The sequence below is a fragment of the Lepidothrix coronata genome, unplaced genomic scaffold (assembly GCF_001604755.1).
Source record: "Lepidothrix coronata isolate B3197 unplaced genomic scaffold, Lepidothrix_coronata-1.0 Scaffold248, whole genome shotgun sequence".
Lineage (NCBI taxonomy): Eukaryota > Metazoa > Chordata > Aves > Passeriformes > Pipridae > Lepidothrix > Lepidothrix coronata.
The window spans coordinates 71,018-86,054 of NW_016690428.1; the positions used below are offsets into that span (position 1 = coordinate 71,018).

The 15,037-nt window shown below is 45.9% G+C and overlaps 1 protein-coding gene across 5 annotated transcripts in view; it reads right to left on the reverse strand.

Moving 5' to 3' along the window:
- Positions 1-4,436: 4,436 nt before the first annotated feature.
- The window catches only part of ST6GAL1 (ST6 beta-galactoside alpha-2,6-sialyltransferase 1), a 41,568-nt gene continuing 30,967 nt past the window's right edge, over positions 4,437-15,037 (reverse strand). For all 5 annotated transcript variants that reach the window (XM_017835122.1, XM_017835125.1, XM_017835124.1 and 2 more), the window contains 4 exons: positions 14,526-14,623; positions 9,177-9,278; positions 7,767-7,941; positions 4,437-5,902 (listed from right to left, as the gene is read on the reverse strand). In XM_017835122.1, the coding sequence (XP_017690611.1) occupies positions 5,661-5,902; positions 7,767-7,941; positions 9,177-9,278; positions 14,526-14,623 (617 nt within the window). In that variant the 3' untranslated portion in view covers positions 4,437-5,660. The remainder of the gene's footprint in view (positions 5,903-7,766; positions 7,942-9,176; positions 9,279-14,525; positions 14,624-15,037) is intronic.

Sequence of the window (15,037 nt, forward strand, 5' to 3'; positions counted from 1 at the left end):
ATTTCTTTATAATTTCCTTTAAATTCTTCAGCTTCAGTCCCAGTTCCCACAACCCATACAAATAACCTTGAACCGGCAGCTGGTACAAGACACCATCTTCTAAATTCTCTAGAAAACTCCGTTCCCCCAGCGACAAACTGCTTTGCACTCTGTCCCAGGCACAGGAGGTCCAGCCTTAACTGTTTGCTCAGCCTTCTTCCTAAATTCAAGTGCAAATGCCCCCTCGCACATATTTTCTTAAGAAATGTGGGTCTTTAATATATCTTTGGTAAACCAAGAGAGACTCAAATAAGATAATGTCTGTGAAGATACCTGAGAAAACTATAGGCAACTGAGAGGGGAAACAGATTCTCAGTTCATGAAAATGATTTACAGCTTCCCTGAAGATAGGATACTTCATTGATTTATCTCAGTTAAAGATCAGGTTCCGTTTTTTAGAAGTGTTTTAAGTGGTAATGCAGTTATTCAGCATTTCTGAATGGGTGCGGATCACTCAGCCAAGCAGAAGAAAGCCAAGGAAGTTCCCCCTCCATATACTTGTTAAGATTAGTGTTTATGTAACACTTCAGGCACGATAAATTACAGTTATTTTGTAATATATAAAGCACATACTTTGCATGTAACTCAATTTTCCTATTTTTATGCTGCTGGGTGTATCCAAAACTGGCTTTTAATGAAATACAGCCTACTTTCACACATATTTTATTTTATTTTGGGAAAGGAAACGAGTGCTACAAATGCTGGTACCGCTTTCACCATCCAGGGCCCTGCATTTCATTTTAGTCTTTAACTATCAGAGAAGGACTCAGCTTTTCCACATTTTGACAGGTTGGGTTTATAGACCTGGAATGGCCCAAGGCATTTCAGCATCACTGGAGTGGTACAAGGTAAGCACCCGTGGAGGGCTCTGTGCGAATTACTGAGGCTTGGAACAGGTGATAACACACAGCAGATCCATTCTGGAGGAGGATTAGCAAAAGCTTGGCTGATTTAATCACCTTCTTAGGAGGACCCTCCTTCTGAGGTTCTCCTGCACAGAGGTTTTAGAATTCCTTGAAACTGTAAACTATGCATCCCCATGCTAAAATTTTAACTTTTTCTGACGTGTAGAACACCATCAGTACCTGCTGAAGACGGGTTTGTCACAGGTTTGAATTGGCATTGGCTCATGGAAGCACCTCGCCATTGCTTTTGTAAAGGATACCAGGGCCAGAGAGGAAGAACACTGCAAGATACTGCATGAATGGAAATAAAGACATTCCAAGTTGGTTTTGTTCCAATAAGGACAGCTTTCCATGCACACTGACCTCCAAAACCAGCAGCACACCCAGAGCTGGCACAGAGACAGCAAGCCAAGCTCCCTGGGAAGTGTTTGTTCTGCTCAAAGAGATCTCCCTCCTGCCAGAAGTTACTCCAAACCAAACTGCTTTCAATTCACTCCCTCCACTCCTGCCCTTCTCTGGCTTTCAGAGGGTTATTTAGAATAAAGTGCACTAGACATACACTTTTTCAAACCATCTCCAAGGTCAGATTTTCCTTGTTCATCTTTCATTCTGCTTTGCAAACATCCCTGTATCTTCCCAAAACATAGGAATTTTTTTTTTTTCAAATGCTCATTGCTGAAATCCCCAAATCAGTTTTCTTCATTGTACACTGTACACTGAAATTAATGGTAGAGTGCTAAGCTTCAAGTCTGACTCGCCTGTCAAAAGATGCAATTAAGATTAAATTCTCCCTGTATCACACATGAAGTTGCAAGCTGAGTTTAGGCCAGCAAGCACATACAAACTCATGCAAAACTTGGAGACGCAAACATCCTCGGGAGGATAAGTAGCAGCAGGAGCCACTTACCTACAGAGGGAAGTATTTCACAGTACTTGGATGGAAGATGAGGGGTTCCAAAGCTGGCTCCCACAAGGGCTACTTCCTTTCTCAGTGGAGATGCCGTGAGGGTGCTGTGTTTGTAAACCCTCTGGCACAATCCCCTGAAAGAAGCCCTCCATACCCACCTCCAGAACTGCAGACAAGTTGTGCATGGCAGGAGCTGTGTGCTACCAATTCCAAGAGACATCAGATCTCCCTCCATTGCATTACCAGGATGACCAGTCATGGTTCTGTGTGTTGAAGCCATTTTCCATACCTTTCACAAGACAAGGCTGCTGAACAGCTCACTGAGTTTAGGTCAAAAAGAGAAGCAGCTATTTGCAGACAGAGACATTTACAACTTTACCTTCATCTGCACTTTAAAGACAAGCTAGAAGCAAGAACGTCCTCTTCCTTGAAAGTTCTGTCTTCGAAAGGGAGTACTGATCTGTAGCTCCTTCTTGAAACCTGGAGTGAGGCACAAAGCCAGCTGGGTCCCAGCTTGCTCCCAGCATTCTCCAGGGAGCTCATGAGCTCCAGGTGATGCCTTGCTGAGTACAGTGACTGCAGGCAGCTCCCTTCCCAGGACACCAGGTAACGTATCCACACCTCCACAAGATCTTCCTCACTTTCATCTCTTCTATAAACGCACAGGGATATGAACTAAGATGTATATGGCCATGCACACAAATTATCTGCTCCAGAATGAAGCCTGATGCTTCCACACTGTGCTTTGTATCATCAGCTGAAGCAAGTAATGCAGTTTCCCTGCCAGGCTGGTATGATTCACAAGTGAAGACAAGCACCTACAGTGCTGGGCAAGAGTGTCAGACTTCACAGTATAGAGCAGAGAATGAGCCATCCTACACCTTCAGTTGGGTGCATGCACAAAAACAAAGGAATGTGTGGCTGGGGCAGCTTGTGTTTCTCTCCAGGAAGTGCCAGCATGTATTTTTTTAACCGTCACTTGATACACTGGTTGTCAGATCTAGTTCCCACTCACCCACTCCATTCTTCTCAGGGAGGTGAGGACAGGTGTGTTAACTCAGGTGGGAACAGCTTGAATTTCTGGGACTTTTCTCCCCTTGTCTTTAGTGAAAGCACACCATAAAAACCCACAGGCCCCTTTGTTAGCCCAGACAATAAAAAATCTCCTTTAAAGACAATGAAGTCCAGTGTTCCTCTGTCAGTAACATATTTTCATTGCTTTACATCACCCAATTATTTCCTCATCCAACCATGACCCCCTGGCAGCAGCACTTGCCTCCTCTGGTCTCTGCTCACCAGAAAACCTCTCCCCACCCGTGTTCCTGGCTCTCGAAAAAGGCAAAGTGGAAAAAACAGTTTCCAGCTGGAAATGTTTTCCACCCTTCTCATATAATTATGGAGAATTTTTCCAGTTCTTAGCCCTTCAGCAGGTAACTGGAAAGGGCAGTGTTGCCCTCTTCCTGTTTTCTACATGGAGAGAGTTGTTTACTCTGGAAGTGGTTAGGCTGCAGGAGGGATGAGGCTTTTGTTACAGTCTAGCTGTTACTGCCCACTAACTTACACCTGGCTCTTCTAAATACCAGACTTGCCATCACTTGCAATTTATATTAGATTGGGATCTAGGCAGCCAAAAAGAGGGAAAAAAAAAGATGGTTAAAACTGGCTTATTTTAAGCTCTGTCATAATTCCTTAAAAGTGTGTTTAGACTGTAAGTGAATCACACACTGGATGTAGCTAAAACTGTTACCATCACATTTGAAATTCCATGCCCAGTGCAAGACTATTGCCATAAATAACAGAGGGTTCTGAGAGACCCTGGGGAGCCTGTCTGACATTCTTGCAGGAGCCCTGTAGAGGAGCAGGTGGTTTGGGGATCCCCAGGTGACCAGCAGGCAGATTGTTCTGGCTTCCCAAAAGCCACGTGCTATCCATCAGTTCCACAGCCCGAAACGAAGAGGGTGGCCAGGCTGATCTCCCCAGGGTGGATGCTTGGGGAAAATAACATGGTGGGAAATGTCAAATGAGACAACGTAGGAAGAGAGTCTAAAGGTATTCAAGTCTCAACTAAACACATACTAAGAAGGCAAATTGCTGTGGCAGACACTCCCTTGATCCAAAGGCCAGAGTTAGGACTGTTAGAAACTAAGAGTGGTGATGGGGAGAGGTTGCTGCAGCTCTCCCAAAAAACCCCTTATGGCTTTTCCCCCATAAGCGCTCTCCTCTCACAGGGAAAAGGAATGCTTAACAAGACACAACTGCCTTCACAGCATTCCTGCCCTAGCACTCCTGAGTAGTAGTGCCAGGACCTGAACTTTTTTCCCTACATATATGCCATACAATTTGTTAAGCACTGACAGACCCAATGCATCCCAAGAGATGGGGGTGCAGAGAGCCAGGCTCTGAGCTGAAGGAACAGCTCTGCAGTGGCCCTCTCACCAGCAGGGCAAGAGCCATGGGCTCATTGGAATGAGTAGGGGAGCAGCTCCCTCCCAGCTCTGCCTGCACTGGTGCAAGGCTGGTGCAAATCCCCAGGGTCATGGAGCAAAGATATTTACACCGGTTTCACCAAGGCAAAAACAGGCCAATGACTTCACAGGATTTATTCAAAACAGGAGAAGAAAAAGCTTTCTTTACAGACCTGATGAAACACACCAGTACAGGAGACAGGGAAGGTGTTCTCACCAACATACAAGAGATTGCACAGCTACTACTTCCATCATGCTGCCACAGGAGTCCCCTGGACCAGGAAAAAGCTGCCCTTCTCAGTTCTGCCTGTTTCAGCATGAGAAGCAGAGCACACTCTCCCTCCTCACACCTCATGAAGCATGGAAGCAGTAAATCTGCTCCCCACCTACTCAGAAAAGCACACAGCAGCCGAGAGATTCCTTCTAGTAGCTTGCAGAAGACTGGAACTCATCTAGAAGCAGCTCTGTGGTATTTGTTACTGGGGACAGGAAGTAATTTGCCAACAATTGCAAAGGTAGAGCAGCAGACAGCTGGTGAGCAGACTTCCAGTGAGCTCTCCCATGTGTGCCTTGGAGCATCTTCCCCAAAACATTTCCGAAATAAGGGTTCTTCTGTACCAAGCCCAACACTGTACTGGAGAAGTAAATGTTCACTAAAATTTATTTTAAATTATTTTAAAAAAAGTAACAAGATTTAAAAGTCTTGCAAGAATCACTGAACTGTGAATTGCCTCCCTCTTCCTTGGCCAAAAATGTCACCTGAGTGGTTTTAGAAGTCTTACAATTCAGAAGGAAGTTGTCAAGGTAATTTTACAAACTATTTATAAAATGAAATATTTTGGACAAGGAATTTAGCTTATCAGTATACAGCTTGACAGCATTTCCATAGATCAGTCCTGCTCTGAAGAGCTCCTAGGACTATGGGAACAAATTTTAAATTATTTTTCTTGTTTCCCAATGGACCAGGTTTTTGGCTGTCATAACCCTTTTTAAGCAAACCAAACTGTATTCACCATTTGATCCCAACTTGTGCAATCTCTGCTCAGAAAGCCTCTCCTGCTCCTCCCCCACACCATCATGGGCTGAGAGGCAGACAGAGGTATCCACCCACTGCATGAGCCTGGCTCCACTGGGAGTGAATTTATTGCAGTGACTCATGCAGATATGGTGTGGATGTACCACAGTGAGTTAACACCACCTCACAGAGCTGGTCAACAAAGTCCTAAGAGCAAGCGCTGCTACATGGAAGAGCTGTCAAAACACACCAGTGCTTAGACCTAACAAATCTGACAACCCTGATTTAAAAAGTGCTTTGACAGTCAAGGAAAACTAAACACCAATCCATTAGCAACGCGCTTTTCGGAAGCCGGGCAGGGTGGCTTTCCCATGAGTATAGATGTCCTCGTCTGTGCCCTGGTTCATGTGCTTCACCAGGTTCTTCTCAAAGAGCAGAGGGTGGTAAGCTCCCATGGTGCAGGCGTGGTCGTGAAACTTCTGGTAATAGTGGCAAATGTCCGTCTGCCGCTTGGAAGGGAGGAATTCGTACACGTCCACCTCATCACAAAGCGTCATCATGATTACAATGCCTGGGGAAGGATGGAAGGCAGACAGCCCACGTCAGCCCAGAGAACCAATTAAACACTCAAGCAAGACAGGCAGGCAGCAAGGAGCATCCAGCTCCAAGGGGAAGGGTTTCCTTTTGGGACATTCAGAGTAGAGGGGGAGCAAACAAATCTGGCCAGATCAGGGATGTCTTCTGAAGCTCTCCCTTGAGAAGTGTGCGATCGATGTGATCACAGCGGATTGTTTACAGTGACAGACCTGCTAAAAGGCCAATTTTTAAGAGTGCTACCATTCTCAATGACCTTCATGGAAACTCGGGTGTCTGCCAAGCATGCACTACACTTAGCTGCTTGAATAAGCAGGGATGAGATTTTCGTCTTTTCCCCACCTGCCTCCAGTGAATGCAGGGAATATGAATGGGACTGGTGCTGGGATATGCTCAGGGAGACCTCAGCAGCGCCTCTGCTCCTCAGGGTCCCTGCAGCAGAGCGGTGCTGCCCTCCTGTGTCTTCTGACAGGCACAGGAACTACTCGAGGACATCACACTGGGCACAGCCTGAAGACTTTTCGGCCAGATCAGACGTAAGCCATAGTTGCTGGCTACTTTTCTTCTAAGTGCAAGAATATACCAGGGAATCACAACCAGTGTAAAACATCACAGAAATTCACGCAGTATCTGAGATATCGAGGACTCTGCACAATCAGAGGAACACGGATTGCAAGACATTAAAAGAACCCATATGTGAAACCACTCATTTACCTAAGGCACATTTTAAACACATTTTCAACCACTTTTTCAAATTACAACTTTCAATCACACTTAGACCTTTCAGAGAAGCTAGAGTTGGAAACTAGAACTCATCTATGCCCCCGAATTTGGCGAGGTGATTTGCTTTACAAAGCTGGTAACTTGGCCCCAAGTTAAGCCACAGAGAAATTGCTGTCCGATGTGGCCTGGTGCCTGCTAACAATTTTGTTGCTGAAGTCATCAATTATGCTGTTACACAGTTATTCTGCACATATCCCAGCAATCATTTAATAGCTGCTGGACCTGGCAAAAATATGAAGTGACTCTGTTTACATGGAGATAGAAAGGTGCCTCTGCCCCAGCAGTGATGGGAGCAGAGACAGGAGCAGATGAAGGGTGGAAGCATAGCAGTTGGACATTCCATGGCAAACAAGACTATAGGTCTTGTGTGATCTCAAATACACGTGAGCTTTCCCAGAGGTTCACTCCTTTTTATTCATCTGGTCATGAGATCTGCTTTCCACTAAGTAGGAAAACCTTTGCAACAGCAGAATGTAAAATGAGCTCCTTTGCTGAGAGGCAGAATTTAGCATGCTGACAAGGAAGAAGTTAGCATGCTGCATAAGGGGGAACATCACTGAACTTTTCAGGGCAACTGTTTAGTCTGACCATCCCCAGCCCCTCAGTAAGTCATTTTATATATATATATATATATAAAATATATGGAAAGGATGAACAGGCTAGCACTCAGAATTCATCTGCAGTAACCAGAGTTACTTGCCTGACAAGATCTGAGCCTGCAGGAACCATATCCTTCCTCTCACACCCCGTGGGAACTGCTCTGGCACCAGAAGCTAGAAATCCTAGAGATCGTCCCAATGATGCAATCTGCCCTCCTGTTTCCATGTGGAACTGGGCTATGTTTGTAACTGCTGTTTCAGAGGAGTGCTGCAAACCACTTACTGTAGTGCAACTGCGCTGCTACTTTAAAGACAGGAAGCTTAAATTTTGGCATAAGACAAACACTGTAAAAACAACTCTGATAAGCACCATAGATTTGTAGTTGTCTTTGTAAAAAGGCATCCTGGAGAGTTCCTGCCTGCAAACTGAACCAGAAGTTTAGAGGGTGATTATCTTACCAAGCATTCCTGATGACGGTGGATTAGGCTGAATATGCTCCAGGGAATTCTCCTGCAGAATGTCCCAGAGTTGCCACTGCATTTTTGGATTCAGGATATAGAAGGGCTGCTCTGCATGTGTTCTACGATACGCCTTATAGCTTTCAAAAAAGTTGTAGTCTGGTTTTCTGTACCACTGCAAAACAGAAACAAGAAGTCAGACTATTTCTGGCCCATTTTCCTGTAACCAACAGGAAACAAGGATGAGTGAACCTGCTGATGCTGGGTAAAAGGTCCTGCTACACCTGCACACCCTGAGCTGCAACCCTTGGGTCACTGTGGTGACTTGACTCAGTGAACAGAGCAGGGAAAACGCAAATCTCAGTGAAGGACCATTAAATGAGATCAGCAACTTGTATAATTTCCTTCTGTACCTCCCAGTAGCAGATGATATTGAGAACTCTGCCTTAAATGTTACAGACCCCAATCCTTCTCAGTGTTGCAGTACAAAGCATCCTATTCTGCAGGCAAGTGTTCTCAGCACAGCCTCCCAAACCAGGCAGAGCTGATTTGCGTCCTAAATCTTCTCCTTTCAGTAAAAACACTTAGGAATGGTTTATGGGTTTTTTCTAAATAATTTTGAGATTTTTTTTTTCCTATGCTACAAATACCCCATCCTGGTTTTACTGACTCTTAAACATGCTGTCCATACCCCCTTATGCCACCTGGAGCCGTGAGACCAGACACAGGAATAAACATCAGTGACAAAATAGGAAATGCAGTCCAGAGAAAGGAAGGCAAAGCCTTTCAGTTACAGATAGAGCTCTAAATAAGAGTAAAGAATGGACTGTTCACTTCTACCTGCTTTGACTACGAGTCTCCAAAGCTCATCACTTATCAAATAATGCTCTTTTGTACTCAAAATCAAAAGTGAGTGCTAGAGGGATTGCAACACCCACTCATGACAGCCTTGCTGACACAGAGAGGAGACATTTGCTAAGATCTTCAGAGGGTTTCCTAATCCATTCCTAATGCATCAAGCATATCTCATGTCTCACTGGTGCTCGAAATATCCAAGCATCAACCAGCAGCAAATCTTAGAGTAACTGTCAGAAAGAACAGATCATCCTCTAACTGCTGCAGCCACCAGTGATCTCTTCCCTGTGGCATCAGTCCATGGGAAAGTAGATGTGGTGACCTGTTACACTTGGCCTGATGCCCTTCACAGGGATCAGGAACAGGCAAGTGTTTTCATAGGAGCACTCATGCATGGGGTGTTCTCAGAAGTACACACAGATACATCCACAATAATAAAGAGGTAAAAAACAATGGCCTTCAAAGGAGTGACTGCCCATGTTAGCAGGAAGTGGGTTAACCGAGGCACTTCAAAGCATATGAATCTGATTTTATTTACAGAAAACTCAGCCTTACCTCATGAATTTCTGCATGATAAGGTGCTGGATCCCAGACAATTAAAATTCCAGTGTTATATAGCGCTTCCCTCAGGAACTGCTTCTCTTCAACAGTGACAAGCTTGAATAACAACAACAAACGCAATGATATACAGTATGTTGTCAGAATGAGTGGGCAGCCAAGCAGTAAAAGACACCTGAAAACAGTCACAGCCACGCCACTGTTGGTTACTGAGCATTCCCCACTGTGTGCAGAAAAAAAAAAAAAAAGGCCTGCAGATGGGTGGTTTCTTCTGAGCAGCAGGAACTCCAACAGCCAGGGCTCAGCTGTGAGACCACCAGTGGAGGAAATGAGAGACCATGGCACCCCTGTCCAACCCAGCCTCACACCAAGCTCTCTATGCTTCTCCAGAGCAGGGGAGTCCAACTTAGGCAAAGGAGGTTTGAATCTTCTGAGAGCAGCAATGAGAAGGCAATCTTCAAACAGAGAAGTTCTCTCTATACTCTGGACACAACAACTGTTTGGTACACCTGAGGGTAACCCAGGTCTGCAGCACAAAGTAAACAATCAGAATTAAACAATTCATCTCCTGTCCTTCCCACCCAAAGCCATCATCTGTACAGGCACAGCTTGTAAACACTGTAATCATAAATCATAATCATAGAAATCAGCTTCCATTTGTCCTGATTTTCTCCACAGACCTAATTATAAGCCAGCCAATTAGTCCTTGAGCATCCTGGCTGCCCCAGCAGCCTGCCTGGCTGTCCCTGTAACCAGAGCAAAAGGACACTCCAGCTAGCCCAGATATGATTTATTTCAAAAGCAAAAAGAGTTTCCTCGCATCTGTTCATAACTCTGCAGGATTAAAGCTTGGCCTTGACCACGTGTGCTGCCTGGTTTCCTTTCCTTACAGCAGCTAAAATATCTAGGCCGCTTGTGAGCTGGAGCGTGCAATGCTGCAGGTGTGAACATCTGCCTGCAGCCTGTGGACACCAGAGGCAAGGAGGGGCACAGAGGTTGGTACCAGCCATCCCCTCAGCTGGGTACGAGCAGGATGGAGCACTGCAACGGGACAGTGACAGGGCAAGGAACACGGACACTTCATTTTCATTTCATTGTTTCTATTTAAAGGCTAGAAATTTTTCAGGAACTTCTCTGATGCAGCACCCACGAAAGGAGGGTTTGAGAGACTGAGCATCAGAGAAAGCAAGGGTCAGCCAAGCAAAGCCATGTGAGCTGGTAGAGACAGAGCGAGCTGCGATAGGCACAAAAGCAAAGGGATAAGAAACCAGGTGGGGAGCACCTCCACAGCCACAAGCTGTTTGCTGTGTCCTTCCTCACGCCCCATGGCTGGGTCTTGGCAATACTTGTTAACTCTTGGTCACTTAACCCGTTTGCTGGGGGAATCTGGTTCCCCAGATACTTTAGTGCCTATTTGTTGTGTTTAATACTGATAGTGACTGATTCTTTCTAAGTAGTTAAATTCATTTAAATTGCTACATTATTTACTTGTCTTGCCCAGATTTTTGATCCTAATTAGTTAACTGATCTACTGATTTCCTAGTTAATTTGTTTTTCAGCCAGTTCACAGTTTAAGCAGTATCTTGCTAATTCAGCCCCTACTCTCTTGGTACATTTATTGACGATATCGCAATGATTTCCTTCTTTCCAGCTTCCACAGTCAATGTCCTGTAATCTAAACACGATCCCCTTTCCCATCACAATCTTCCCCCATTCCACCGACGTGTTCTATCCTTTCTCTTCCTCCCTGCAGACTCATTAGTGCCAGTAACAGCACAGGCAGCCAAAGAAGAGAGTGCTCTCTATGACAGCGAGAAGTCAGCCCAGGAGAACTGTAAACAAGAACTGGGAGGAATGAGGAACTCTGGTCCTTGGTCAGCTCTGCAGGAAAGAGCTGTGTCCTCCACAGTGACATTGGCACTCCCCTCGCACACACTTCAGCCCTTGTTTTTGCAAGATGTGCTGCTTTCCCAGGGCAAATCGATGCCTTGTGTAAGACTGCAGGAAAACAAGCCATGAAAGGCAGCACCGCTGATGAACCAGTCAAGGTCTAAGAAAAAAAGCAAGGCAATGTTGAATAAATTCGTTATTTAAAACAACTACCAAACTTGTGGACCTACAAGCTTATCCTCAGATCTGGGGATCGCAACTGTCTCCCCCTCCTGCCAGTATCAAATCTATTAACCTTTCCCTATCCGCACAGATGTAAAAGATACCCCACTCTGCTGTTATAACCATCCACCCTCAAATATGTAATGCAAATTACAGAAAAATACCCTAAAATAATTACTAAGCAACTTAGGGCCCCTGGCCATGCGTGCCAAAGGGATGCTACTCAATACAGGCTAGTTCTGACAGATTAGATTCAGGAAATCCCATTTCCTTCATTTTGGGAAAGGATTGACCGATAGTAAGAACCAAAATAAAAGCAGCCAAGCCACAATCTCATCCCTTTTCCCAGAAAGGCCAAGAAATAACATAAGAAAAGCCAATCCCAGAACAAGAACAAACTACAGCTTCTCCAGCCACTATGTGATACCTGCAGGAGCTCTGGGCAAGGCCCGGTAAGCTGAAAACAGAATGTGATCAGGCAACCCCACTCACAAGAAGGTTTAAATGATGTCACCAAGACTAGAACAGCACTGAACAGCACTAAAAGTGCGAATAAACACATCAGAAAATCAGGCTTTCAATCCGGTGATCCCTGAAGATAACAGGGACTGCAATTAGAGATGCTCAGTTCATAAAGCCCAGATGAGAGGCTCCTGCACTACTCATATCTTTTGCCCTGGTCAGCAGCCAGATCTATGCTGCATTTTGAGTTAACTTTCGCCTCTAAAAACTGCAACAATATTGTTCTCCCTGTAACTGAATTTTTCTAAGCTGGTGCCTCCACTCAGAGGGAATGTCACCCATGACTGCAGGCTGATCCACATGGAGAACAGAAATACTATAATGCCATGGCTATAACTACACTTGATCCAAAGTAGGAGACTGCACATGAAGAGTCATATTAAGCTGTACAACCACACGGATCCCCTCCTCCCTGTGCTGATAATTCTGATATCCCACAGGTCATGTACATGTTTTCTCTTCTTATCACTGTCAGCTTGGCAATGACCACAACCTCTGGGGAAAGTTTGCTTAAGTGATAACACCTATCTGACATTCATATAAAAATACACACAGAAAGGAAAGATAAAAAAAAAAAGAGATGTCAAACAGGGCATAAGGAGGATGTGAGCAGCCAGATTATGTCTTCTAAACCCGACTGGTTCAGGAAGGACAAACTGTCCCACATCTAACTGAGGATGTTAACACAAGGGCATCAAGATGCAGCAAGCAGCAGCACAGAGCACACCAGGAAGTGGAGAAGCAAGATCCAAGAGCAGAAAGAGGTGGCAACAGCATTCACAAGAGAAGCAAGAACAAAAAAGACACACAAAATGAACTAAGCAAACACACCAGCTGCATGTCTTGCCTTTGGAACAGATGGCCAAGCTCCTGCTGCTGTTTTGAGAAACTTCAAACCTCATTACACAGCAGCTCCCGTGGACTCCTCACACAGGAGCAGATGAGAAAACTTCCAGCCTAAAAATCTTACCTTTGGGGTAAGGAAAAAAAACCCTGCCTTTTTGGTTCTGGATTACAAAAGCTATGTTTAAGCCCCTCATCTCTCCCTCTCCCAGCCCCTCAGTCTTCATGTGCCTAGAACCTCCTCCTCCTCTTGCAGGGTGAGGAGGTGCTGCAGTGCCACAGCAAGTCTTTTACCAATGAGTACTGGCCTGTTCGGCATTTTACTGCCTCATTCCATTACCTCACCAACACACTACTGTGACTTTGTTTTCCCTCTGCATGTCTACACCTGAAAATTTCTCCCCCCAAAATGGGCAAACATGAAGGGTAACAGCTGTATGGAAGAAGGGTGCAAACACACTGAGATGTACCTAGAGCAGCAAGGGTCTCCCTCTGCTCGTGAACGGGCCAATACACTGCTAGACACGCTCCTAACCCCGGAGAGTCTGCTTCACAGCCTACTGACAGCCAAAGGCAACCAGGAGAGGGACAGCCTCATACCTGAGCTCTCAGAGTCAGGGAAAATGTCATCATCATGGCCAGTCTTCGCAAACGAAGATTTGGGAAAGGTCTCTACCCACATTTGTTACAAGCGCGCTGGAGATACAGGGCTTTGCAAATGTGGGTAAGGCCTTCGAGTCTGCACAATGGATTTTTTAGGTGAGACACAGTGTGTGCTGAACTGAGCCCACCCTTTAATCCTAAAGTTCATCCGCCGGGGCCAAGAGAGCTTAGATGGTGGCAGCGAGGTCCTCAGGACGTAGGTTTGTTCAGGGTGACCTTCTCTTAGATGGATGGCCTTACAGGGCTGACGAGCTCCATCTGCCCAGGTTTAGAGTTGTCCTTCTCTTCTCTGTGTTCCGGGGCTCCCCTCTCATCTCCCACGATGGCACTGTCTGCACAGGTGAAGCTCCCATTCTCTCGCTCCTTTCCGCGCCCAGGGCCAGGCCCCAGTGCCTGGGGTCGGGCTGCGCCGCCACGCACGTGCCCAGGGCCAGCCGGGCCCACACCGCAGGGAAAATGTAACTCCATAAGCAATGCCTTGCATTTAAAGCATTTTCTGCCATGCTCTGCAGCGAGATCCTGGACCCTCTGACTCACCCACCAGAGCCCATCCCTCTCTTGGCTGTGCACAGACTACAGCTTTAAAGGTGTGTCCTCTGCCAAATGTCTTCAGCCATTTAGCAGCACTGGTTAATGTGTTATCTACAGAATCTGTGGCATTGCTAGGCAGTAAAGAAACACTGTTTTTTTATTAAAAGCCAAATAAACTCCCTTCATTCTTCATACCCATCTCTGGGGCAAGCACAACTCCTCTCTCGGCAGACCTCTCTCTGCTGAGCTGCATTAGGTGAGCTGTGGTGCTGCTCCTGCCCCTTGCTCTGAAGGCAGAGCAGCAGCTTGCAGCTGGCCTTCCTGTGCTAACACAGAGGCTTCAAGCCAAGACAAAACCCAAATTACCTTGTGCCTGCTGTAAATTGCAAGCAGGATACTACAGGTTCCCTAGCATGAGCTAGGGTCACTCCAGTCACCTCAGATTTACCAACTGTCCCCCATTCCAAGGGGAAATATTCCCATCTTACAGCTTTCTGCTAGGGCCACGCGAAATCAGAGGGATGGCCCTGTTCCCCCAACTTCTTTTTAAAGACCTCCCAGCAGCAGATGAGCCCAGAAGTCCCCTGGATGCTGCTAGTTCAGCCTGCTGCTCAGCTCCCAGACAATGCAGCTCTGCTGTGCTTGACCCATTGGGCACATGTTGTTCAGACTCACCTGGGAATTGACAAGACGGATTGTTGTCTTCTGCCCCACGTCATCTTGAAAGCCCTTGATGGGAGCCCCATTGAACCGCAAGACAGCATCGTGGCTGTCTGAAAGCGAAATACAGTGAAAACCTGTGAGCTAGCAACTGGTTTTTGAGTGACAGAGACACATAACATGTTATCCACCTGTACTTCTAATACAATCTGGCTAGTCCCTGGCTTTCCATGTAACAACTGGAAGTAGCGAGCCAGATTCTTTGGAGGAAGCTGTGGCTCAAACTTCATGATCAATATACTTTAAAACCCCCCACTTTTTAAAACTACAACCCACTGGCAGGCTGAGAGCACAATTCCAGCATTTGCTCTGCATGGAGGAGTACAGTATCTCCCTCCCTCTGCTTCCTTCCACTTTACCAGGAAACAGACAATTAATTTATCACGTGGCTGGCTGCATACTAAGGAAATGGAAAGTAATGGCAAGCCAGCAACCTCTCTTGCAGACTGGAGGTTGACCGGCCGGAG